Source organism: Oryzias melastigma, linkage group LG24 (assembly GCF_002922805.2).
Source record: "Oryzias melastigma strain HK-1 linkage group LG24, ASM292280v2, whole genome shotgun sequence".
Taxonomy (NCBI): domain Eukaryota; kingdom Metazoa; phylum Chordata; class Actinopteri; order Beloniformes; family Adrianichthyidae; genus Oryzias; species Oryzias melastigma.
The window spans coordinates 24,437,326-24,465,061 of record NC_050535.1 but is presented as its reverse complement, the minus strand read 5'-3'; the positions used below and the strand labels follow the sequence as shown (position 1 = coordinate 24,465,061).

The 27,736-nt window shown below is 43.8% G+C and overlaps 1 protein-coding gene across 5 annotated transcripts in view; it reads left to right on the top strand.

The window, feature by feature from the left end:
* Positions 1-26,017, top strand: part of LOC112157700 (serine/threonine-protein kinase D3) — a 44,556-nt gene extending 18,539 nt beyond the window's left edge. For 3 of the 5 annotated variants that reach the window (XM_024290599.2, XM_024290598.2, XM_036210684.1), the window contains exons 4-19: positions 23-154; positions 1,886-2,043; positions 10,056-10,248; positions 10,360-10,437; positions 14,058-14,238; positions 16,222-16,345; positions 16,861-16,938; positions 17,897-18,173; positions 21,289-21,341; positions 21,440-21,512; positions 21,598-21,704; positions 21,778-21,939; positions 22,346-22,444; positions 22,518-22,785; positions 23,286-23,371; positions 24,450-24,623. In XM_024290599.2, the coding sequence (XP_024146367.1) occupies positions 23-154; positions 1,886-2,043; positions 10,056-10,248; positions 10,360-10,437; positions 14,058-14,238; positions 16,222-16,345; positions 16,861-16,938; positions 17,897-18,173; positions 21,289-21,341; positions 21,440-21,512; positions 21,598-21,704; positions 21,778-21,939; positions 22,346-22,444; positions 22,518-22,785; positions 23,286-23,371; positions 24,450-24,623 (2,243 nt within the window). Of the gene's footprint in view, positions 1-22; positions 155-1,885; positions 2,044-10,055; positions 10,249-10,359; positions 10,438-14,057; positions 14,239-16,221; positions 16,346-16,860; positions 16,939-17,896; positions 18,174-21,288; positions 21,342-21,439; positions 21,513-21,597; positions 21,705-21,777; positions 21,940-22,345; positions 22,445-22,517; positions 22,786-23,285; positions 23,372-24,449 lie in introns of all 5 variants that reach the window. The other 2 variants (XM_024290597.2, XM_024290601.2) reach the window with 2 other exon arrangements.
* The last annotated feature ends 1,719 nt before the right edge of the window (positions 26,018-27,736 follow it).

Here is a 27,736-nt window from a genome sequence, read left to right as displayed (position 1 = left end):
ATCCTGAATGTTTGTGTTCCAGCTCTTGCCACACAGGAGGACTTCCAGATCCGGCCTCATGCCCTCTACGTCCACTCCTACAAAGCCCCGGCCTTCTGTGATGACTGTGGGGAGATGCTGTGGGGGCTGGTCAGGCAGGGGCTGAAGTGTGAAGGTAAAACTGACGAGACCCTCCAGAACCTCAGCTGAAGCAAGCAGGAGGAAGATGGGGAACCAAATTCCATTCAGTGCAGTTTACCCAGCAGCTCCTGCATGGTGGAGGACAGTCTGAAGTTAGGATCTAGCCTTAAACCAAAGCTCATCATTCACTACCAACCTGTTCCATTCACAACCTTACCATGCGCTACAGCTCAGTTTATTCATTAAGCGAGTTCACAGCAGAAGTTATGTCAAAATGCTATTAAAGATAAAAATAAGGATAAGGCAGAGTTTCTGGAAAACCAGCAGGAGGCCGGCCCCCCACGACTGACTTTGGACACCCCTGCTTTAAATTATCATTATCTCAATCAGTTCACTAACAATAACAACAGGTTGGAGTCGAGAAGACAGGAAAGAGACAGACATGAAAAACATTGAGACAGCTGTTATAAGACCAGCAGGACATTTCTGAACTGAAGCAACGAGAGAAGATAGAACGAATGGACAATTGGTGGAACATCGGTTAAAGAAGAAAAAAGATGAGTTTATTATTGCTGCAGAGAGAAAACAGAAATAATATCAAACCACTGAAACATCCAGAGGACAAACTGAGTGTGGGAGACTAAAAGAGCTCCAAAGCAGCAAACTCTACATGTAGCTCAGGTTAAGGCTCCAGTTGAGCAGAATTAACTTTTGTGGTAATATGAACCAAAATGTGACGTCCACACTGTAGACACCGGGTCCTACGAGCTTAAACACGTAGGACTGTTTGCACACGAGTATGTGTTTGAGTGAATGTCTGGATCAAATCAAGCACTTCTTGCTGTGATGTGAGAGTGCTAACCACTACACCACCGTGCAGCCTTCTTAATAATCAATATACACTCATTTTGAAATAAACTATTAGTGGTTATTTATAGTTTTTGTTTAAATCATTCTTCACAAAAAGAGGACTGTATGTGGTGTGATGCGTTGTCACGGTAACTACTACAGAGCCTGCACCAACTCTCTTTGCAGGAGGGAAGTGGTAAATGTGCTGAACATGATGAAAGTTACTGTCAAAGTTAAAGTCCCATCAGTTCTCACACACCTAGGTGGGTGAAATGAGCTCTCCGCATTTGACCCCTCCCCTGGGGGAGCGGTCAGCTGCAGACACAGCTGCGCTGGGGAATCGTTTGGTGGTTTAACCCCCCAGTAACTGGGGGGTTAAACCACCAAACGATTCAGTTCAGCCCCTTAATGCTGAGTGTCAGGCAGGGAGGCACTGGGTCCCATTTTTAAGGTCTTTGGTCTGACTTGGTGTGGTTAAGTAATGGATACGTAATACAATTAACAACAATTAACTTTATTAAAAAAAGAAAAATGAATTTAAAAAGCAAATAAGCAGGAACAAGAACCAGAGAGGGAAGCATTTTCAAACTTCAGAACATATGTTGAAGGCCAAAATCTAAACGATAATCTGAGGAAGCATCAGAAGAAGTAGGAGACCTGAGGGAGAAATTTGAATATCAGCTGCGAGCTCATGCTGAGCTGCAATGACTGCTGTGACAGTGAAACTACTGTAGAAAAAACAGCGCAGCATCACACACTTGCTTACTTCGCCTGAAGAAGTCGTCTGGTCCTCAGTGTGTATAGCAGAGGACTTCTGAGCGGGTTCAGTCTCTCTCCTCTAATCAGACGCTGCTCTCATTCCTCCACATTGACTTCTCTTCTAACTGCTTCTCTCTAACTGCCTGCTCCTCTGCAGGATGTGGACTCAACTACCACAAGCGCTGCGCCTTCAAGATCCCCAACAATTGTAGTGGAATGAGGAAGAGGCGTCCATCAAATGTGTCCCTGCCGGGCTCCATCATGACCGTGTCTCGCCCGCCTTCTGCTGATCTCTCCCCGATGCCACAGGACGAGGTGATGTGCAGACGTTCATGTCCAAGCTCACAGCAGGGGCGGAGTCTGGGTTGTCTTTTTTTGTCTTGGTTTTGGTTATTTATTTTGTTTTGGTAGGAAGAAGGGTCAGACAGTTTTTGACAACTCTGGCTCAAGTACAGGTACAAGTAGATCAGTCAAGCCTCAATGGGATCTGCACAGAGCCGTGTGACGTATTTCCAGGTTAAAATAGACCGCTAACTGTATATATCGACTTATCACATATCTTTATACGGTTCCTGGTATTGTCTAATTTAGTTATTTCTTACATTGTATGTTAGTTTTTATACACAATGACATCCAAAAAAGGCCCAACACTCAGGACTCACAAAAAGCTATCATGTACTGTATGATCATGTGACTTCTTGGGATGAAATGCTGCTCTGTTAGAACATTTAAAACCTGTTCAACAGAACGTTGTATGTGCAAACAAACTTTAAAGTGACTTTCAGAATACTGATCCTACTCTCAGCTGATGATGAGGGGTCTCTGCCTCCTTCATGGAGCGCTAGCACCATGCGCTAACGGGCACCTCGCCCGTGTTGAGACGTTTACAAAAAGAAATCACGTCTTGGACTGCTTTTATCTGACACTGAAAAGTACATGTAGAAACAAATTAAAAACACCTTTGATGTTCATAAAGACTGAGCGCATAATCACCTAACGAGGCTGGTTTTTGATGTCCGTTGTTAGTAAGAGTGTATTTACTACAGAAAAACAACGAAGGGAGGTGTTAAAATAGTATTTTAAGATACTTTCCTCCAGCTTGGTGCGCCATCCCTGAACAAGAAATAACCCCCCTGATCCCCGTCCTCTGATTGGTTGATTTCCGACGAGAGCTCCCCCTGCCTGACCCCTCCTCCCTGCAAATCAGTTTTGTCACAAATCTTCACATGGGGGTGTGTCAAAAGTCAAAAACACTCTGAGACTCAGAAAGTGTTTGTGTGAAACTCTTCTACAGAAGAAAACTGAAGCTACAAGTAAAGATTTTTTCAACTCAGTCTTACAAGTTGTGATTTTCCCCACAACCTCAAGTTAAATCTTGTGTGTGCGTGCTTTTTCTTCACATGTAACATTTTTACACACAAGTTAAGGTTTTTGTCAAGCAAGTTCTCACATTATATTCTACAAGTACACATTTTTCTCACGTTTCTCTTTTTCCTGCAACTTCACATTCAGTTTTACATGTGTGTGTGATTTAAACCTGTGTGTGTGTATTATTTACGCTTGGGTGTTTTGGCACATAATTAACTCGATAAGAAACACTCTGCTGTGGAGTTATTGAAGCACTACTAACAGGTCGTAAAGATAAAGACAGTGAAAGATATGTCTTTAATGCTAGTTAGCATTAACCCTTCTGCTCTCTCTGGGGTCCAGATGACTCCACCCACATATTGATGTCTGATTCCTTCCATGACAAATGTGGACAGAGGTGCACAGGATTTTATGTCTGCCATGGACATTAGTGAAACTCAAAAATCAAAGATAAAAGTTCAGCGCACTGTCTTGTGGGGTCCAGATGACCCCACTTTAATGTGAACAAGCCAAGGAGAGCGGAAGGGTAACAAATGAAAAGTGATAATGGTATTCACGGCAGTTTTTTTCTTGGCTGCACAGACCCAGAGGAAGGATTAAATATGGACTAAATATCGCAATATATCGTAATATTGATATATATATCGAGAATCTAACGGTGGAGGTGGGGCCAGCAGGCACCACAGGATTTTACTGAGGCATCTGATTGTTGAAATTAAGATTAGAAAGAAGATGTTAAGAAGAGTGCATCAGAATGGGTATTCTGACAAACAGACAAATAAACAGCTGTTTGTCTATAGAAGTCTTTGGGAATAAAGCTTCTTGGAGCCAGTAGGTACTTCCTACTTGGAACGCCAGGAGGGAGGGCCCACTCTCTAGTTCTCACATACTGTCAATGATTGCAAGTTAAACCAGATCGAAGTTTGACCAATCAGGGACTTGTATTTGGTCAAACTTGCCAAACTCAAGAATGTTCCAGGTTTATGTGGTGTACATTATGACGAGCCTGGCAACGTCTGCATTTGTTTTTAGAATAAAGATGAACCAAAGCCACTCTCCTGACATGATGACATCCATATCCATGAACCAGACCATTTCTGTTTTTGTCCCAAATCACAAGATTTGCACAGTTTAAATATTAAAAAAAGTAGAAAAAGAAGAAGAAGCCCCTCCCTGTTTGGCTTTTGTGAAAGCCGTGGTCTAAATGCAAGTTCAAGAATCCACGTCAAATGCTTACGGATTAAGATCTTCAAACACAAGAAAATAAATTAAAAACATGATGCCCATTCTTCCCAGTTCTTGTTTTACATTAATCAAATGTTGGCATGGTAGTTCTTTTGTTATGGTTACTTTTTCATACAGATTTTATGAAAGATGGAAAAGCTGAAGTAAGTATATAACACCTGTCCTTTATTTGAAACTTGGATTGACTAGTGGATTTGTGTATATTTGTATTTCTGAGACTGAACCTCAGCTTTTGATTTCATTACCAACGTAAAGAAGGCACGCATCCCTAATGTTTGTGTTATGCTTAATGTTCCATTTTAAAAGACAAAACGGAAAAACAAAGAATGAAAAAAACAAAGCAGAAACACACATAAATACATCCACACACTTCTTCACTTTTCCCTGTCTGTGTACCCTACACTCACTGTTTTAGGAGTGTCTTTCACCCTTTCTTTTACACATCGATCTACAAGCCTAGTCTGCCAAATAGTGCACTGCATCTATAGGAATGCTTTAGTTTTTTTTCTGAGTGGATTTTTATCAAAGCTGAGCAATAGTGACTGAAGATTTGGCTCTCCCTGACAGGACTCTGCTCACTACAAAGCTTTGGCTCCTTCACAAGCAACACATCAATATAGCACTCTGCCCTGGCATTTAAAGGCAGACAGTGAACACTTTCTATTCACATAAACACTGTATATATGTTGAAGGAGAAAAACCTGTTAGCCCCCGTTTTCATGAAGAATATTTCACAACTATTGAGCTCAATTTTTGGCACATTTTTATCGTAACCCAGAGACTTTAGCAGCCATGTTGGCATCACTGTGCCACGGACGTGGAGATGTTAAGTGATGATGGAAATCCACCAAAGTTGTAGTGATTGGACAAAGTTCTTGTGTCGGGATTAAGCTGCAGCAATTGTTTGTACTATATATGATCAGAACTTTGTGAAACTCTGGAGAGACTGATGAAATGTTTAACAAAACCAAAATGAATGAAATCTGTTAGTGTAACTGCTGTGAAGTACTGCAGCTGACCGTCACATGCTTCTTGCTGCTGCAGCGCAGCAGCCTCCACTCCAAAGCTACAAGGCCCCTCGTTGTTTTCCTGCACGGATAAGCCTGAGCTTCCTTCACGCCTCAGTCTCATGTCTCTGGCGGTCAGTTCTCATCAGTCCCACCTGAAAACAAAGAGGTCGACCAAAACCAAAGCAGCAGGATTTAAAGGAGCTCCTCTGCTCAGATCAAAGCACTTTATTGCTTCTTCATACTCAAAAATTAGTTCTCATTTCAGGTTAAATAAACTTCATGCTCCATGAATAAATTATGTCAGATGTGTTTGTATCAGGAAATGGGAGCATGTGCACGTCTTTTATAGGAGACTGGGATCTTGTGCTGCAGCAGGATTTTATGTACTTCTGTTGGTATTTCATTGCGTTTCTGTGTGATTATGTTTCCTCTACAGTTGTGACAGAAATATTGGCTTAATGCTTACAACGGCTCTTCAAAATTAATGTGGGAGGTGGACAGTCTGCAGGGTGGCAGTCGACACCCCTTCTGCGTCCACCCGATGGGCAGAGGGGGAAGTCGAAGCAACAAGTTTGTTAGGATTTTTAAGGACAAGATTCTGGATGCTTAATATAAGTTTCAAGACACAGAAAACAGTGATGGAAGACATGAAACACACAACGTTCCTGGTGGTGCAGACCACCTCTGCTGGCCCCCTCCCATCACCTTACTGGTGAAGAAGGCACAGCAGCGCCTACACTTCCTGCTGAACAGGGACCCCTCGCCCTCACTTGGACTGCTCAATACCAAATGATAAAACTGAAATGTTAATACATGTTTGAAGTTGGATATAAATAGCTGCAGATTTCTATGCTGACTGCGTATATGTATATTTAGCAGACGTGATGTTTCAAAGAAACTTCTGCCACTCGTGGAGCCATGCAAAAACATTTGGTCGCCAAAATTGTTGTCTTCAGTTTTTATGCAGCAACAAAAAAGTCAGTCTAAGTCTGCAGCTCTGCAGCCAGAAAAACACAGAACTAAAAGACTAAAAACCTGTCTGTAAAAAACCCTCCACCAAACCATCTCCAGCCTGCATTCATCCTCATACTGCCTCCAATCTGTTCACATGTCCAAATGAGCCCAAATCATTGTTGTGGAAGACGTGTACACGTCTTAAAACTGTTTTCATCAAGCATTGGGTTAGACTCAGTGTGTTTAAAGACCCACTCCATTGAAGTGTTTTGCTCTTACCATGTTCTTGTTGCATTTTTCTCATGATGGAGGCCATATTTACAAGAAATTGAGTTTAAATGGTGTTTCTTTCTTCATATTGTTGTGAACTAGGAGCAGATAAAGATGCTGTTTATAAAAGCTTGTAGTAGTTATGTACAAACTACAGTTTCCTGCTCCGCTCCATCCTGATTCATCCACTTAGATCCATGAACGCCTTCGTTTTCCTGGTCTGAGCTGGAATCTGGATCTAAACTGAACGACTGGATAGCTCTGAGATTTCTCGCCATTTATGTTGCACTGCTGATGTTAGCTTGGGGATGTGAGGGGTGTATTGTTCAAGGCGTAAGAAGACAAACATATTTACTTATCATTTGCTTTATTAAAGTTTGTACATTAGATCTCCATTTCACATCCTCATCCTTTCTCTCCTCTCCCAATCCTTCCCTGACTTATCCTCTAGCACCTCCTAGTCACTTGGAGTATACATGGATATAAGACACAACATCTCCCCCCTCTGTGAAAGAAGATACTTAAACCAATTAATGTTCACATTGTAATTCAATTGAATTGGTTAACTCTTCTGATCTAAACAATGCAGTGCTGTACTGAACACCTTTAGTAACTACGACACCTACTCAAAGTAGTAAATATAAACCCTCTAAACGAAATCTGCAACATGCTGTTTGATACAGAAGGCTTGCTACAGCCTTTGAATAGAAGTATAACTTTAGGATCTGAGATTTACTAAACATTGAGCTAAAAGCAAAATTCGTTACATAACATCATCCTTGTGTCCTCCAGGTTTAGATTTATCACGAACTGGTTTCATTAAAGCAGGAGAAGTGTCATCATTTTGTGATGATCCACCAGCATTCTGTTCAGTCGCCGTGGGAAAGCGAGCGAGATGTGTGCCGCTCATATCTTCCCGCCACTGAGCAGGAAGGAGTTTGTTCCTTTGGCTCTCTTCACAGTTGCAGGGGCAGTAAACCTGGGGTGTGCTTTAGTGACATGATGGGGTTTTCTTATTCTCACTTGTCTCCTGGCAGAAAAGATGGTCTGCGTGCACCACGTTTAGCGTTGGTGTACCGCTGCATAGAGTCTTGCTGTTTTTGAACTGAATGACGTGCTAAGTTATCCAATGGAGACACAGCAGGGGGTAGTGGGAGAATGTCCAGGTTGGTTCGCATTTTCCTACCATAGAGTAGCTCATACGGAGAAGTGGAGGTCGTTGCATGTGGAGTTGCACGGTACACCTGGAGCCAGTCTGTCACAGTCTCTTTCCAAGGTGAGGACTGCTGGATCGCTGTCTGGATGCAGGATCTGAGGCCACGGTGGAATCTCTCAACAGCCCCGTTGGCAGCTGGGTAGTAGACAGACGTTCTGCTGTGTGTTATGCCTCGCAGAAGAAGAAAAGAGGCAAAAACTTGAGAGGTAAACTGTGCACCATTATCTGTGACAATGTTTTCAGGGTTGCCATGTCGACAGAAAACACAAGACAGGAGCTGGATTACATCATTAGCAGTAGCAGTAGGTGAAAAAGCAAGTTCAGACCACTTAGAATAGTAATCAGTCAGCGTGATGGCAAATCTGCAGGCAGGGTTAGCTGTCTCAAAAGGTCCAACAAGGTCAACTCCCAGCTTCTTCCATGGTCCATCAGGTAGTGGGACCGGCTGCAGGGGAGCAGGGTGTGTACGAGCTGTTTCGTCATTGGACTGACAAATGACACATGAGGCTATAGCAGTCTGCGCTTGGGAGTCCATCTTTGGCCACCAATAAAGGTCTCTAAGTGCTGTTTAGTGCGCACGATTCCTTGGTGACTCTCATAGGCAAGTGTGATTAATGCAGGTCTCACAGAAAGCGGTACCACAATCCTCGAACCTCCGAGGATGAAGGCATCTAATGCTGGAAGTTCATCTTTGATGTTGCAAGAGTTTCACTGAGCAGCAGACCAGCCCTCTTCCATTTGTAAATGTGAAGCAGAGAGCTCAGGGTGGGAAGAGCAGGCTAACTCATCATCAGACATGGAAAGTGAGGTCAAAGTAGCAGAAATCTGTGCTATCATTTCTGGTTCTGGGCTCGGAATGACTGTATCAGCCACAGATGTATGATTCTGAGAGTCTGGTCGGTAGATGATGTTGTAATCAAAACACAATAGATCAGCGAGCGATTCTCATTCCAGCTCGGCCCATCCCGTTTGTGGTCAGCAGGGTTGTCAGTGCTTGGTGATCCGTGCGGAGAGTAAACCGTCGTCCCCATTAATAAGTGCGCCACTAAGGATAATAATGAGTTTCTATGGCAGGTTGGCTGGAAAAAATGTTGGACATCAGCCCTCGAGGCCTGACGTTGGACACCCCTGGTGTACACAAAGGGATGATGGGATATGTTGACAGGCTAACAGGGTAACTGCAGGCTAACATCACACCAGCGGTCTCGCCAACAACCCAGAGGTGCATTTCTGATGAGCTCCTGCTGGTCTGTAGAAACTGTTCAGAGAAAAGAACACAGATTTTTTTTTTTTTTAATGACTAAAAAACATCATAATCATAATTAAAAGACCACTTGGAGCAATTTTACAAAGATCAATTCATGATTGGATTGGGAATTTAACAAAGTTGTTTAATTTAACCCTCTAAATAACCAGAGTGTGGTTTTGATGGGTTTCAGTCATCTTCTAGACCCGTTTAGTCCTGGTCGGGGTAGCAGGGTACACTCTGGACAGTCCATCTCAGAGCCGCACATTGGTGTACTGTAAATGGTGTATGCTTAACAAGTGCTTCCTTCTTAGAAGTCACAGTCCTATCATCCACACTAACACATTCACACACTGATGGCGGCTTTTCTGCCTAATACTGGCACCAACCTAGAACCACCAAGAGCAATGTGGGGTTGAATGTCTTGCTGAGGGGCAGTAAGGACACTTCAACACATGTCCAGAAAGACCAACAACCCCACCTGTGATTTACCATGAGGAGGTCGACCGCTCTTCCTCTGCACCATGGCCGGCCCAACAATGACAGGCGTCAACACAATGAGTTCCCATGGCACAAACACCCTAAAAGACACGAGAAATTGTTGGGTATATTTTTGTTTTATTGTATAGCTTACAGTAAACATGACAAACTATGAAAAAACACTGAAAATATCACTACACACGTCATACATTTGTGTTGACATAGAGGAAATTACCACAAACGACCAGAGGATTAGTTAAAATTTTAAACATTGGATTAATTAAAAATGAAAAAATTCTTGTGACACGCCGTAAGGATTAATGAGAAATGATGAGACAGGAAGAACGTTGACTTAGAGTACATTGTGAATTTGGGGATATTTGGGTTGATGTAGAGAAGTGGCTGAGATGTAGTCTCAGTCATTGGCTTATTTGTGGTCATAAAACCAACAAGAAATGTGTATGCATCACTTATGCTAATTGACCTAAGATATACCAACCAATATTTGCTTAAAACTAACTTTGTTTTTGTCCTCTAGCAGCGCCCCCTCCTGGGTGCAGGGAAGCGTAACTCACTGATGAGTGGGCGTCCCATCTGGATGGAAAAGATGGTCCTAGGTCGAGTTAAAGTTCCTCACACCTTTTCCATTCACACCTACACCCGTCCCACCATCTGCCAGTACTGCAAACGGCTGCTGAAAGGCCTCTTCAGGCAGGGGCTGCAGTGCAAAGGTGCAGGCTTATCTCTGATTGCCAAATGAACAATCTCAATGTCCTGCAATGGCAGATTAATTCCATTTAAAGGTGGAGTTGTAAAAACTCATTTTGATTTTCTGTCTGCAGATTGTAAATTCAACTGTCATAAGAGATGTGCCGGTAAAGCACCCCGAGACTGCCTGGGAGAAGTGGACTTTAACGGCGGTGAGCCTCTTCACTTCAGCTTTACTCTAGTTCCAACGTGGAACACAAATGTACTTAACTGGAACCAGTGCAAAAACGCAAACATGATGGGAGTTTTACCGTCTGTCTCAGTCCCCAAACCCCCATGTGTGGCATTAAGAGAATTTCTACTGCAAAAACGGAAAGCTGCATCTCCTGTGAAAGGCATTTGTGAATGCGGATCATGACATACGATAAAGAATTGAGATTGTAAATAACTTATTTAATGCCAACTCAGCTGAAGAAGTTTCCGTAGCCAAACTGCAAACACTGCCAAATTAAACGATTAGGATACATTAGATAGCAGAGACAAAAAAAGAAGAAAAACTGTCCAAGCACAGTAAAAACTATTATCCCTGATGAATCATTAAAAGGCTAAAGGAGCTAAGAGTTTTTTCAGCTCTCACACACAATCTCGGAAAAATGTGAAGCTTTTCTCCCTTATGTTTAATTATAGAACAGCTTCATACTTTAGAAAAGATGAAAGTGAGAAAAACATGAAGAGGCAGGAATCTCCTGCAAGAGCTGAACGTTCTCTTTCATTCAGAAAGAATGAAGGAGGATGGCGTACGTATCAGACGTGGATCTAAATGTTTCCCGTGGGTTCATGGTATCTCTACGTTCAGCAAGAATTTTCTTGTCTCCCATCTCTCCTTTTAGTTCAACACTTTTTTCAATTAGTAAAACATTATCCTCAATAGCAAGTAAAACACTATGTCCATTCTGCAGATCCTCAGGAGTGGTGTGCCCCAAGGCTCTGACCTGAGGCCTTCCTCTTTGTCTTTCGTCTTCTTCCTGGTGCTGTTTTCTAGTATCCACTTCACTGCAGTGAGGCTCCTCTCTACTCCTTCCCTCAGACCAGGGGTCTGCATCCTGCGGCTCCAGAGCCACATGTGGCTCCTTTACCTCCCCCATTGTGGCTCTGGTTAAAATAAATGTTTCTAAAAAAATTAAAAGTAACTGTAAAGGAAAAAGTAAGTAAGTAGGAAATTTTTAAAAAAGTAAACAAATTTACATTTTGTTCATCTCATTCACAAACAGTTGAAGGACAGAATGAATCATTCAACAAGGATCCTAAAAATGGGAGCCATAATTCTCCATCAATCCTTTGTAGTTCAATAATGTCACACTAACACATTTGGACTTAGTGTCGAGCTTCATTTGTCACAGAAAATTAGTTTATTTTCAGTAAGCACAGCCAGAATTAAAGCTATGTTAAGTTAGAATCCACTGGATTATAAAGCAGATTTTCTATTTTTGAACAAATTCAGGGATTTAAAGTGTTTCTCATGGTTTCAATATTTGGTAGGGGTCACTTCATTAGCTGCTTTAGATTTTCTTGATTGTATTTATGAATTTGTGGCTGAAATGCACCTGAAACAGTAAAATAAGCATTTTTTTTTATCATTGATACTCTTCTTTCTGCATTTGCTGCATTGACATGATCCTATGTTGTAGGATGTCTTTTATTTTGAAAGGACGTCATTCAAAGCCCTGTCAAAAGTTATGAACTATTTCATGCTTTTCAGAAAAGCTATTTTCTCTTCATCTTTGTTTTATGGTTTGTCTATTTAAATGTTTCATGTCAGTAGCAAAAACATAATTATAAATCAGAATCTTATTTTTCTAAAGGGTGAGTGAAGACTTTGTGGCTCCTACCGGATTGAAGTGTTAAAGGTTGCAGACCCCTGAATTAGACCACATACATAACATCTGTTAGGCTGAATCCGAATTGCTTCCTTATTTCCACATTTATCCCTCCAAGCAGAAGAAATTGGAAAAAAAGTGTCTTCAAGTTCAGATGCTAAGTAAGGGATAATACCCGACGAAGTGTGCGTTATGAGAAATTAACGCACGACGCGGAGGCCTAAACCGTCCGACGCGAAGCGCGTTAATTTCTCATAATGCACTCTTCGGAGGGTATTATCCCGCTTATACCATGGTCTTTACAAAATAAATAAACATTTAATCAATATTTAGTACTTTATTCTTGTTATTTCTTTGGTTTAGCTCATTTTTTCACAAAAAGCGGACTATTTGATCATCCGTGATGCGGTTTGTTGTCACGGTGACATGGAACACGGCATGAAGCCGGAAGCCGTTACAGACCTCAGCTGCAGCGGTAAAGTGTCGCTGTTTTGAAAGAAAGACCCGGACAAATTAGGATATTTTTCTTCTTTTTCTGTCGTTAATCCTTCAGTGAGCAGCTAGAACATATTCAGCTTCTGTCTGTGTTTCATTTCACGGCAGGTTCGTTCTTCTGAGCTGCTCTAAAGCAGAAACTCCCTCTTGTGGTGAAACAGAAGACTACACCTTTCATGTCGAGTGGTGTTTTATTAGAAGGAGAATAACCAATTTGTCAATATTAATTTACCTTACAAAAGGAGAGGAATATAAATGCTGGTCGCTACAATAAGTTAAATAAAGCATCAGTTCAGAGAGAAAGTTCATCCATTACTGCTTGTTTTGTCCAGACGATGAAGGAAAAATGTGTTTTAAAGAAGCCTGCGCAGTGATATCGAACGTTTGGTCTGTGTGACCGGAACTTCTTTTTTAGGTGTGCGTTATTACTGTGCATTATCACTTTTTAATGCACACCCAGCAGCCAATCAGAATCGAGTATTCACCCAGACCATGGTATAAATCATCAATAGTCACCAGTCATCTATGTTGGCGAGTAGCTCCTAGCGCTCGCAAATTACATAACCTTGGTTTTATAACTTTGAAAATTCATGCTAAATTTCATTTAAAAGTCACATTGATGCTTATATTGAACCAAGTATATCAAACAAAATACTTTCATTAAGTGTAAATGTAAAAGTAAGGATCCCTCATGCGAACATGCTGGCCGATGTTGAGCTAAGGTACGTTCCCCATACCAAAACGATGCCTGAGACTGGGGAAACATATCCTGGCAGGGGACGTTCCGTGGAAAAACACCGGTGGAGGGCAGACAGCAGAGACACGGGGATCCCTCTGCTGCCTGCTCGGGAACATCTCTGTCTTTTCTTTGCCACCACTTCAGAGTCCGTTTCATTGTTTATATGCTCTGCTGTTGTCGCCTGGAAAAAGAAAAAGTGGCAGGACTTGATCGTTAATATCTTTTTGCCCCAGCAGAGCTAAAGTGTCAAGGTAATTTTCCTGCCATCATAGTTTGATAAATAAGTCACAATGCGCATGCTCACTGTTGGATCGATGTTTGGGCACTGGATGTACCAGCCTGTGACCCCGTGACGTATTTTTGACAGTTTGTGAACGGGAAAAGTTCGTATTCAAGACAAGGAACAGTCGTAATCAAAACTGAATTTGTATTCCAAAGAGTCGTGTGAAACATAGAACTAAATGTTGTGTTCATATTTTTTCTGAGAAGTTGTGCACAAAATATAAATTTGTGCTCAACTTTGTATTTATGAATAGGTTTCTTTTTGAAAGTGTTCTCACCCTGTACATGTGAAGAAATGTGTCTCTCCTCTGCACCACGAGTGTGATGTGATGAGAACATGTTGGAGAATACACATTGATGCTTAAGTCAGCACAACTTTTAATGTTTATTGTTTTGTATATGTACTTAATATCTTTTAACTTCAATTATTGTGTATCAGAGCCGCTGAGTCCCAGTCTGGATTCTGAAGCCACCATGGAGGTGGACAATGACATCAACAGTGATGGTGGACAGAGCATGGACGAACAGGATGAGCTCTCCACCTCTGAAGACAAACTCTACTTCATGGAGGGTCCCTGCACGGACATGGAGAAAGATGATGAAACTATCAGAGCAATCAGGTAAAAAAAAACTCAACCACTTTATTATCCTAATGAGGCATGTTGGAGTGGTCATGCTTTAGGAAAGCTATCCATCCATAAGGTAAGATGAAAACTAGTCCCAAATACAGCCAGGTGAAGAGTAGATGGGAGGCAGGTGTGTCAGGCTCCCCACCATGAATCCAGCACACCTGTGGAGACTAAACAGAACACAGCAGACAGTAGCAACAGTAGAAATGACCAGAAAATGTACATTCACATATCAAAATGCCACTGCATGGAAACCTGAGTGCAAGTTTGTATGTAAATCCAGCAGGTGGCTGCAGGGCAGCATTTGTAATCAGAAAGCAGCAGTTGCATCTTTACTCTCCACCTGGTGGCCAGGAAGGCAACCAGACGATTTTTCCTTTAAAGTTGGCATTGGTCATTGGGCGTAGCATCGACTCCAACACTTGGCAGCCGATATAGGGGCTCAGGAGTTAGCCCATGTGGGGGCTCAGGAGTTAGGCGATATAGGGGGCTCAGGAGTTAGGCGATGTGGGGGCTCAGGAGTTAGCCCATGTGGGGGCTCAGGAGTTAGCCCATGTGGGGGCTCAGGAGTTAGCCGATATAGGGGGCTCAGGAGTTAGCCGATATAGGGGGCTCAGGAGTTAGGCGATGTGGGGGCTCAGGAGTTAGCCGATATAGGGGGCTCAGGAGTTAGCCCATGTGGGGGCTCAGGAGTTAGCCGATATAGGGGGCTCAGGAGTTAGCCCACGTGGGGGCTCAGGAGTTAGCCGATATAGGGGGCTCAGGAGTTAGCCCATGTGGGGGCTCAGGAGTTAGCCGATATAGGGGGCTCAGGAGTTAGCCCATGTGGGGGCTCAGGAGTTAGCCGATATAGGGGGCTCAGGAGTTAGCCCATGTGGGGGCTCAGGAGTTAGCCGATATAGGGGGCTCAGGAGTTAGCCCATGTGGGGGCTCAGGAGTTAGCCGATATAGGGGGCTCAGGAGTTAGCCCATGTGGGGGCTCAGGAGTTAGCCGATATAGGGGGCTCAGGAGTTAGCCCATGTGGGGGCTCAGGAGTTAGCCGATATAGGGGGCTCAGGAGTTAGCCCATGTGGGGGCTCAGGAGTTAGCCGATATAGGGGGCTCAGGAGTTAGCCCATGTGGGGGCTCAGGAGTTAGCCGATATAGGGGGCTCAGGAGTTAGCCCATGTGGGGGCTCAGGAGTTAGCCGATATAGGGGGCTCAGGAGTTAGCCCATGTGGGGGCTCAGGAGTTAGCCGATATAGGGGGCTCAGGAGTTAGCCCATGTGGGGGCTCAGGAGTTAGCCGATATAGGGGGCTCAGGAGTTAGCCCATGTGGGGGCTCAGGAGTTAGCCGATATAGGGGGCTCAGGAGTTAGCCCATGTGGGGGCTCAGGAGTTAGCCGATATAGGGGGCTCAGGAGTTAGCCCATGTGGGGGCTCAGGAGTTAGCCGATATAGGGGGCTCAGGAGTTAGGCGATGTGGGGGCTCAGGAGTTAGGCCATGTGGGGGCTCAGGAGTTAGGCCATGTGGGGGCTCAGGAGTTAGCCCATACCATCCCACCGCCTCTCTGCGTGGTAGGATGGTGAAGAGTCCAACCTCTCTCGAGGGATTGAGTTTCAGAGCCTGCTGAGTCTGCCCTGAATGTAGTTTGAAAGTGTGAATGCATTTTTTTGTTTGGTGAGTTTAGACTTTTATTGTCTGTTATGTGAGCATTTCTCTCTCTTGTGAACTTAAACTTCCTGTTAAGGGTCAGACGTTAGAAATGTCTTTAATCTGAATGTGTTAACATGAGCTGTGCTACAGAAGTAAAGACTTGGTGTTTTGATTGATGTCTAGAAATACAATGCTATTCCCCTTTTCACATGGCTGATATGAATAAGGACATGAATAATAAACACTCTTTCATTTTCTTCCAAACTTAGTGTCAGGAAGCCCTTTGTTCTCATAAGACCTAGGCTCATGTTTAAGAGTGTGATGTGCTTTCATGCAGCCCGTCCACCAGCAGCAACATCCCACTGATGCGGGTGGTTCAGTCCATCAAACACACCAAAAGGAAGAGCTCCACAGTGGTGAAAGAGGGCTGGATGGTGCACTACACCAGCAGGGACAACCTGGTAAAACACATGGAGACACACTGGGTTTCTTTGGTTTACCAATCTTTCTCTAAGAAGTTTGTAAAAAATACTTCCTTTACTAAAACCAAGTCTTTCTGTTCAACCATGAGTACAGGTAAGGCTAGTGAGAGGTGTTTTGTTGACCCATACATCCATCACATCCTCTTGTTTGGGCTTCCAGCTGCTCAATAGAAACCAGTAAAAGTGTATTAGAAGAGTCCTGTTCTGTGTCCTTGGACAACTTCGTCTGGTCCAGGTTTAGTTCTGTCTGATCCAGGTCTGGTTTCCTCTGATGGCCTCTTGGTTCTGCAGGTGTGAAAACTCACCAGAACTCTGGTTTGGACTAAAAAAACAAAAACAATTGGTTCTCTTCCGATGGAGGGTCTCTGCTCACATGCAGATGAAGTCTGGTGCGGTTTACTTCAGTGTGAATGCAAAAGACTGACTCTATTTCCTGCCATTCCTAAACCGTCATGCTCCAGACGGTGATACTGATGAGTTTGGGTGTTTTTCAGAGAAAAAGACATTACTGGAGGCTGGACAGCAAAACTCTGACTCTGTTCCAGAATGAAATTGGAGCCAAGTTTTACAAGGTAGGAGTTCTGGTTTTGGATCTGATTTCTGCAGTGGGGGTGGGAGGGTGGGGTGGTACGGAGTGACACACTGACTGTAACTGCATTCAGTCCTTCCTCTCCTGGGTCTGGGTGATCCCTGACCCAGAAGAGCGGCTCAGTGCATGCTGGAAGCTCTCTTCTTCATCTGCTTTTCAAATCTCGTTAATTCTGAGGAGACAAAAGTTGCATTAAAGAAGACAAACTTGCTTATCTTATTTTTGTAATAGCAACAAAGTATATATTCATTTCTATGTTGACTTTGTCTGTCATGCCATGAGAAAAAAAGCACATTGAAAGAGTTTATTTGTAAAGCAGCTTTTCTGTCAAACGTCACAGGCAGGATGGGGGTGTGGCCTGTGCATCATTAGTTTTAAACATCTACAGCAAAAATGCTTTAGTGTGTGAACTTGCTTTAATTTTATTTTACTTTGTGGAAGATTTGTTTATGTAGACGTAATAAATGTGTTTTCTCTAAATATCAGCAACAATGAGAGGGCTTCCTCCACATGTGTGACCTCCGTTCAGCTGCATCTCCTTCATTCACTCTTTCATCTCCGCTCCAGCTTTCATCTGGTTTCTGTTGACCTTCATCTCACAGCAAAGCAGAAGCTCGCTTTGAAGAGGAGCGAGGCAGACCCACTGCCTGCCTTCTCTGTGCTCCTTGTGGAGCTGTCAAATGCCAGCGTTTTGGAGCACGTCCTGCCTTTTAGTCAGGAGAGAACTTGGCAAAACACAAAATGCTTAGATGACTCCAAAGACACGACTCTTTGGTAATCAGTCTTCAGTATTCTTCATCCAGGTTGAGAGGCTTTGCTTGTGAGGAAAGAAGGAACGTTTCTCACAGGGATGATGCATCTGCAGAACTCTGGGTTTGGAGGCAGGAAGTTCATCAGCGTCGGGCACATCACCAGCTTTGTTTCTTTACTCTCCATGGCAGGAGATCCCTCTGTCGGAGATCCTCCAGGTGAGGCCGGCGCAGGACCTAAGCAGTCTGCCCCCAGGCAGCAACCCCCACTGCTTTGAGGTCATTACTGCCAACGTGGTGTACTTCGTCGGGGAAGACAACGGCAGCCCGCACCACTGCCCGGCGCTGGTTTCATCCGGGGTGGGGCTCAATGTGGGCCGGAGCTGGGAGAAAGCCATCAGCCAGGCCATGATGCCAGTCACGCCCAAGGCCAGCGTCTGCAGCGGGCGGGGCCAGGGGAATGACCACAGTGAGTACCAACCAAAGCCCACCCAGAGGGCACATTCTGGTTTGACCTGGATCAACTTCATGTGGATCATGATTTAACTGGGTTCAATTTAAACTGTAGGAACAAGCTGTTTAAATGGGATTATTTAAAGTAGATCACATTTGATCAATAATCTGTTCGAATGACAAACTGGATCATATTTGATCTTTAAAGTCAATTATATTTGAAATAGGTCAGGTTTGATCAGAATCCCATCTTAATGAGATGTTAAACTGGACCATGTATGAAGTGTGAGGTGATTCTGTTGATTAAACTGGATCGTAAATAAACAGAACAATGTTTTACCTGCATATGAACCAGATCTGACTTGATCTGGATTGTATTTAAAGTGGATCATATTTGATCTTTCTTAATGAAACATGTTTGAACTGGACAAAGAAGAGCTCGTCATGCATTCTGTGTTTTGTGTCCTGCTCATATTTACCTAAAATCGTGGCTGGATGGCTGTTAGCTGCTTGTAGAACTGGTGCATAGGAGACCAGGGTTTGATTCCCAAGGGGAGTGGTGAGCTTTATCCAGTCCAATGCTACTGGCTGGGTCTCCCTGTGCCAGTCCCCAGCCCAGATGAAATGCAGAGTCAGGAAGGCCATCCTGCGTAAACCTCTCTGCCAAACCACCTGTGTGGCTCAGTGACAGCTGATATGCTGTGGTGAGTCCTGAGGGCATAAGGTGAACAACACCTCATGCTCCACAACCAAACTTTATTCAGTACTCAGACTGCTGCAGTTTACTAACTGGACAGTAAAAAATCGATCCTAAAGTGTTCATTACAATCTGATTGGTGTTGCCATTGAACATTCTGTGTACATCACTTCATATGTTTAAGGGCTGTTGACTAAAAAGCTGCTGTTCTTTGCTCTTTGAAAACTTTGTACAGAATTGAACTAACTGTAGATGTCTGCTCTCTGACTCAGTAATGGGGTTATTTCTGCCATCGGATGGATTAAATATGCTTTTATAAATATTTGCATTGAAAAACACACAGCTCCTGTTTCCACAGACACACAAACTGGGTTGGGATGATAATATAATTGGTGGGATTTTAGAGGATTTTATGCTGAGTTTCTGTCTGATTTTCTCCACTAAAAGTGTTTTTATCTGAAAGTTTCCTCTAGAAATGGTTCCATTAAAGTTGGAGCTCATTACACTAGATCAGGGCTGCTCATTCCTGGTCCTCGAGCTCCACCATCCTGACTGTTTTCCAGATCCTCAATCCCTGCTAGCTGCTGATTAGCTCCATCAGATGTCTCCACATACTGATTGAATGAACAAACCTGGTCGAGGTAATCAGCAGCAAGCAGAGCAGGGAGAGCTGGAAAACAGGCAGGGGGGTAGATCTCCAGGAATGAGCAGGCCTGCACTACTAGATAATGACCCTCGACCCTCCCCAAACATCTTAAACCAGAAAGCACAGACTGTTGCCTTTGGGCGATTTAGCTGTTTAGTTGTGTGACAGCCAAAACACGCCATTGCAATAGCAGCGTTGCTTCAGCGGTGTGTCTGTGCTTTGTGCGATTTTCAATAGTGTAGCTGTGGTTTTGAAAATGATGTTTTTTCATCAATTTTCATTATCCAGAACAACTCTTTTGTCCCTTTTTATTACTATTAACGTTTATTTAACCAGGGTGGGTCCCACTGAGATTTAAAACCTCTTTTTCAAGGGAGCCCTGGGGGTCGCGGGGGTGCCGGAGCCTAACCCGGCCACTCATGTGCGAAGGCAGGGTTCACCCTGGACAGGTCGCCAGTCTGTCACAGCGCCTTAATCCCATGCACACTCACACTTGGGGACAGTTTAGAGTCACCAATGAACCTATGAAGCATGTTTTTGGACGGTGGGAGGAAGCCGGAGTCCCCGGAGAAAACCCACGCATGCACGGGGAGAACATGCAAACTCCACACAGAAAGGCCCTACATTGGTGGTTCTGTTTCTGGTCCCCCAGGTCCCACTGCACCACCATGCAGCCTCAGCCTGAAGATAATGCATTTGTTTAAAAGTTTATGTACAATAGATATGAACAGTTCAACAGTGACACCAGGTCTTGGCTGAATGTGTCAATGGTAGCTTGAAATATTGTGATTTGAATTTCTTTTGAAGAAAATCAGATGACTGAACATGTACCCAATCGTAGAGTCAGCTTCAGTATTTAAAATGAGCTGCTTAGCAGGTTTTCTGAGGCTCCATGGACTGTAGCCAGGTCATCCAGCTGCAGTTACATGTTCAAAGGGTATCAAACTGTAACAGCTCTGCCAGAATTGCTTTAAAAATATTACTACTCTAAAAAGTAAACACTGACACTAAAACCTGTAAGACAAACAGACATCACTATAGATTTGTCTGCAACTTTATGCGCACTAGTTTTGATGCTCCTCAAAGTAGCAAGGATGTAAAAGTGTGGATGACCACCAGGGTGAAAAACCGACTTAATAGGAGACGAAACCACAAAGGATTGGTCCACTCTCACCCTTCGTCACAATCGGAGTCATTCTATGTTTGAAAGTTCTTCAGCCCTTCCAGCTCAGATCTGCTGCTGCAGGAAAACATGGCTTCTAGGCCGGCCATGCAACAATGACAGAACGACGTGAAAAGCCAAGAACTCCATCTGTGTTCAGGCCAGAACAGACACTGGAGCCGAGCTGTTCACAGGAAACTGAAATGAGACCAAACTGAACTGATGAGCACAGAAGGCTGGCCTTCTTTAAACATCCAAACACTGACACAGCTGATGACCTGAACACCATTAGACTGCAGCATTGATCGCAGAGGGTGACCCAGTCAAAGCGAGTCCACATGTGCACTCGATGTTCACATGTCAGTCCTCCCTCTGCAGAGCTGCCCTCGGCTTCTCGCTGTCAGGTCAAATTAAAGCCGAGCGTGCTCAGTCTGCAGCCCTAAACAAGGGGGGTGGGGGTGGGGGTGAAAAGAAACGTCCGCCACAAACTTCTCACTTTGTGCTGTTCTCAAACAAGAAACGACAAATGAGACTTCAGTCGTGGAAGGACTTGGCACTAAAAGCCGACATCACAATGCTGTGGAATGGGGGGGTGACATTCACGTCTGTTTGTTGTGTCTCCTCAGAGGAACTCTCGGTCAGCATATCTGTGTCAAACTCTCAGATTCAGGAAAATGTCGTAAGTCTTTTCAGCATTTTATTTTAGGGAGGAATGGTAAATATTCACAAGAAATGCTGGATCTTTGGAAACCAGGTTAAGGTCTTTCTCCTGTTTAGGACATCAGTTCAGTGTATCAGATTTTCGCAGATGACGTCCTCGGCTCGGGGCAGTTTGGAATCGTTTATGGAGGTGAGATGATTCCCAGCCTCAGAAAGTCTCCTGTCAAACCAAAATAATGCAGAGATCCAAAACTGAACGTCTTTGAATTATGCAGGTAAACACAGAAAGAGTGGCAGAGACGTGGCAATCAAAATCATTGATAAGATGAGATTTCCAACCAAGCAGGAGAGTCAGCTGAGGAACGAGGTGGCGATTCTCCAGGTAGAACACATCCAACCTTCTGCAGCTGAGACCAGCCAAAAACAAAGACCTGACATGATGTTCTGCCTGACAGAAGCTGCACCACCCCGGCATCGTTAATCTGGAGTGTATGTTTGAGACTCCAGAGCAGGTGTTTGTTGTCATGGAAAAGCTTCATGGTGACATGTTAGAGATGATTTTATCCAGTGAGAAGAGCCGACTGCCCGAGCGCCTCACCAAGTTTCTGGTCATGCAGGTCAGCAAGTTTTTTTTTTTTATTCTAATTCTCCCGGTAGGATTGGAAACTGAATGAATGTCGTCCAGCATGATTCTGTTGTTGTCAAGTAAGATCCTGAAGCACTCATGTGCAACAACAAACTCTGCTCGAGTGTAAGAAAAGGAAAAAAAGATCAGTCTTCACATCTGTTGGACATGCTTCAAGTCTTGGACAGCTCCAAGACATTTCCAGTTCAATAGGTATGTGTCATCAGCATGAACATAGAAATGTATGTAGCTTAAGTTTGATCCCTCTAGATGGCTACAAGCAGAGTGCTACTGGCTGCACTGTGATGGATCTGCACCCCCCGCAGCTCCGGGTCTTGAGTTTTGTGTTGACGTGTCAGTAAAGCAGCAGCAGCTGAGTTCAGATTTCCTGTCTGCAGATCCTGGTGGCCCTCAGACATCTTCACTTCAAGAACATCGTCCACTGCGACCTGAAGCCCGAGAATGTGCTGCTGGCCTCACCTGAACCGTTTCCACAGGTACGACGTCGAGGAACACCTGAGAGGTTTCTGTCATTGCAGTCCAGCCGCTCACACTCCTCCTCTCATGCAGGTGAAGCTCTGTGACTTTGGCTTTGCCCGCATCATTGGGGAGAAGTCCTTCCGCCGCTCAGTGGTCGGTACACCGGCATACTTGGCACCGGAGGTGCTGCGCAGCAAAGGCTACAACCGCTCTCTGGACATGTGGTCTGTTGGCGTCATTGTTTATGTGAGTTTGAGCGGAACGTTTCCTTTCAATGAGGATGAGGACATCAATGACCAGATCCAGAATGCAGCCTTCATGTACCCACCAAACCCCTGGAAGGAGATCTCTGAGGAGGGTGAGAAGCCCTGCTGCTGAGCTGCTGTCTGACAAATGACTTTACAGAGAGAAAACGCATGAAGAATGTCAGGATCTCCAATAGAAAAGCTGACTTTGATTAAAGTAACTGTTGATTAGAATGCCAAAAAAAGCTGAACTGCTGATGATGTTGATTAAATCTGAAAGATTAGAGAGGAACATTTTAGCCACAGATTATGCAATACCCTTGATTAGAGTCTGTTTTTATGAAATGGATGGAGGGGAGGTGTGCTTGGGGGCAACATGAAATTAAAAAAGTAAAAATATCTGGCATCATAGAAGGTTGGGATTATGTCTGAGCATTTCCCAGGTTTGCTTTTTATTTGTTAAAAAAACAAGACTGTAGGATCACTGATAACTCACAAGGATTCACAGGTATTTACAGTTACAATCTGCTCTAAGGAGAAAAACCTGCTACGGAGGAATAAGCCAGTGATGAGTATGGAACTCACAGCAGCTGTTTCATGTGTTTCCCAACAGCCAAAGACCTGATCAATAACCTGCTGCAGGTAAAGATGAGGAAACGCTTCAGCGTGGACAAATCCCTGAGCCACCCCTGGCTGCAGGTAATGGAATTAATGTGCAGTGGCTTAAAGAGACAGACCAGTAGTGTTGTGAAGCTGGACATGTTTGAGGTTACTTCCATCAAATTGATGTAAAGATGGAGGGCTGTGTTTTCAGGCTTTGGGGACAGGACTGTTTAGTTTGCATTTACTGTGTTAAGACGACGACTTCTTGGAGTCATTTTGATGCTGGAGACGTGTTTTCCTTCTGACAGACGGGAGAGTCCTATCTCATTCTCAAAGGACATTTCTATCAGGCAGCAGTGGATGCAGTTTATTTTCCCAGACAGAAACACAGTGTGGGAAGTTTGGTTTGTTTGTGCAGCTTGATGGAGAAAAGCTTTATAAACAAGCTCAGGATGAAGCTGGATTTGCTATAAAGTTGCTTCTTAACTTAAGGAGAGTTTTAACTGGCCAGGAGTCTGCTGAAAAGACTGGTGTGCGACACGTGTGACCAGAGCATGTAGACCACACCTCTAAATATCATACCAAGAAAAAGTGAGAGGAGAAGATCAGTTCACATAATGTAGGAGCTTACCGCCATCACACAATAGCCAGTACTAGGAAAACTGCTGCTTTTGTGAAGATGTTCTTCAATGTTTAAGCTATCTAAAGTTTATCAACGGGCTGTGGGACAGTGCAACTTTCTCTGGGCTTGTAGACAGGTAGGTGCAGGTTTCAGGTACAGCTCAGTTTGTTTGGGAGTTGTACAGTTCCTCACAGGCACCACTGTGCTGTGGTGTTTTCTGCAGGGAATCAAAGTCCTTTTTGCCTGATAAAAAGTGATGGGGTTCATTTTGCAGGGAGCACACACACAAAAACTTCCAGAGTTACATTTTAACTCTTGGCTTCGCTGTATGAGGGTGTGAAAGCCTGGATTCTGCCCTCAAAGCCACGGCCTAAAACCGTGCGGATGATCTCAGACAGCGTCTCCATGGAAACGGCAGAGTCAGGGACTTTGTTCATGCCTCAGGACTTTCATGTGACTCTGAGGGATCAAAGAGTAAAATCTACACCTGCAAAGATGAAACGCATTGACTCCTACCTCTGTCTCTATGTTGTCACTCTGGTTGTCTCCCAGGACTACCAAACCTGGCTGGACCTCCGGGAGTTTGAGACGCGGCGAGGCGAGCGCTACATCACCCATGAGAGCGATGACGCCCGCTGGGAGGAATACGCTGATGAACGAGGCCTGCATTACCCCAACCACTTTATCATGTCTCCCAACCTGGACGACATGGATGAGGATCCCTAAAAACCCCGGAGGCTCCATGACAGGAACCGCTTTCCCATCAGCCTCCAGGGCGCCGTGTGAGCAGCAGGATAGTCCGTGTCCACAGTCTTTTCTGCACTTGTTTTGTCTGCAAACATCAACTTTGAAATGCATTTACGCTCCACAAATGTATCAGAAAACATCTGTTAAAGAGATCTTACTGCTAGCTAAGCTGTGGTGGAGCGGCCCACAAAGAATCTGAACATTTCAGAACCTAGTGTTCTAGATCAGTCTGTGTAACTGGAAAAAGACACAAACGGCAGTCTTTGCTGTGTTGATGGTTGTAGTGACTGAATTATCTTTGCACTTTGAGTGACTTCTGTCAGGAGCCAACTTCTGTCTTATCTGTTACATCCTTTTCTTTAATGAAAACTGGTTAGGACGACCTTGGCTCATAAGGTTCCTGCAGGCATCACCAAAAAAGATGATGTTTGCCATGAAAGCTGATGGCTCATTTTGAACCTGACATCAGTCACAGCAACAAAAAGGATGAAAAGGAAAAGATACCTGCAGCTGTGGGGAATTTAGAGGAACAGAAACTGACCTGCAAACACTGAACTAATTCCAGTTCATTTTTACAAGCAACATTTTACAAAGAGTCATGTTGTACTAAAGATTCAGAGAGAGTTCTGTGTTTAAGGGAAAGGAGTCATTGTGATGATTCTGCTCTGGTCCCACTTTGAGGATCTGAGCTGCAGAAGGGCAGGTTTGTGAGCTTCGACCCTGTTGAGCAGACATTCCACATCTACAAACATCAACTCTGATGTTTGTGTACATTCTCCTTAAAAGTTAAAGTCCCATTAGCTGTCACACATCTTGATGTGTGAAATTTGTTCTCATTTGACCCCTCCCCTGTGAGCTTCAGACACAACTGCGCTCTAGAAGCATTTGGTGGTTTAATCCCAACCCAACTCCTTAACACTGAGTGTCGAGCTAGGAGGTATTGGGTCCCATTCTTTGGTATGACCTAACCATGGATTTAAACTTATGACCCTCCAGTTTCAGGGCGGACACTCTACCACAAGGTCAGAGAGCTGGTAGAGGGAAGGCCTGCTGTCAGTAATCAAACCACAGTCCTAAAACTCCGGCCGCTCTCTTCTGACTTTAGACGTGAAGGAAAGCGCTCCTGCCAACTGTTCTTTTGAAATGGGCGTTCATCCTCTATTAAAAGGAAAACTTTCAGCTCATGTTTCACTCATCAACAGGAGTCAAACATGGAAACTTCATCTAACAGTATTTTTCTGGTGTGTTTGATCCTATTTGACTGGAAGATTCCTTCTGTTCTGACTGAACTGGTTCATGCTGGTTTCAGGATTATGTTCTGTCATAAGAGTGTGGTTTCACACATTAAACTCCAGGCAAGCTGTTAAAGAGCAGAATTGGATGATTTTTTTTTATACACGACTTCAACCAAAACAGGACTGAATGAAGGATCCATTTTAAAGACCCACTTTGATCCTCTTTAGTCAAAGTGTTCCCAGCATTTGTTTTATTATGAATATGCCGCTTTTAGAAAATATCTAAAAACCTGTCATTTTCTAGGACATAGTCTCTGTAGAGCAGCAGGAGGTCATTAGAAATTCACCTCTCAGTTTTGGGCGAGACCTTTGGTGTGGAGCAACCCCACCCCCCCTTTCCCTCCCCGTTGCAGTGAGCTTCAGGCCTGCTCACCATTTTTTCTACATCACAAGCATAATCTTTTTCAAACTGCATTCTTTTATCTGCTCCTGATTCACAACAATTTGAATAAAAAACACTCAGGAATGTAATTTAAATCTTGATTTTCTTTGTCATTAGAAAATGTTTCAGGAACACAATAAAGGGTAACCAAACAGGGAAGTTGGAGGCTGACTCCACCCACAGCCAACATGTGAAAATCCAGTCTGAGGGATGCAGCTGGGACTGCTATCATTACTGGAGCTGCAGTTCATGATGTGGGACTTAAATGTTTTGACCAATCACGAAATTCAACTGTAATACCTCGATGCAACCTGTAGGGGGCAGCACACAGACGGTTTTTGACTATTTTCAAGAATCAAACAAGTTTTTTAAATTGAAATTTGTCAAAAAATTGCCAATGACCAACATACAGCACTTTTAAAGCCCCATTTATAGAAATCAACATACAAAAAAAGTTGACTTAGGGTTTGGTTACCCATTAAAAACACAATTTTCATTTAAACGGACTATTATGGAAAAACTATAATTTCTGATATTTTTTGTACAGCTTTGATGCCTGAATGTCTGGGCTTCTCACCAAAGAAAATCAGGAGTTTTGACGTGTTCATATTTTTAAGCAAGTCCATCAGAATGCTGACATGAAGATGTAATCATGTTAAATGTCGTTTTCCCTCTCGTCTCAGGATTTTCCTTCCAAGAAAAGTCAAAGAAAACTTCCAGATTCAGGTTTCATGAAAAAAGTTTATCAAAGTTTTTAATATGAATCTAAAAATGCTGCAGGATCTTTCTTACATGAGACCAAACCGGACCAAAGCCCAGCTCCAGAAAGGGCTCCTCTTACTTTTACTGCCCCCTAGAGGGCAGAATCAGGCCCTCTGCCCCTGTAATCAGCACTCTTTAAAGATGGCGCCATCCTTCCACAACGCTTACAGTGAAAAGGTGAGATGAGTTTCAGCTTTCAGTATTTGTCTCTGAGACTTTGGGTGAAGATAAGCTGAGAAACAGGCTGCCATCGTCAGTCCTTGTGAATTCTAAAAAGGTTTTAGACTTCAGCCTGAGAATTTATTCTACAACTTTTATATTTTTACAAAGTGTTTCATGAGATGAAAACAATAAAAGAAATCTCTGCTACATCGGCTGTGTATCTGCTGTCTCATCAGTTTCCAGGTGGACGTGTGTCAAGTAGATCTTCTGGTGTTTGCTAGTAACTGCAGTCACAGGAACCATTGGAGGTTTGACACCCCCCCCCCTCAACCCAGCCCTTAATGCTGGGTGTGAAGCAGCAGGCTGTGGGCCACGTTTCATGGTGTGCAATCATGGATTTGAACCCACGACCCCCAGTCTCGGGGCAGACACTTTCCCAGCAGATGAAGGAGTGTTGCAGTCACCTCACTGCAACACTCCTTCATCTGCTG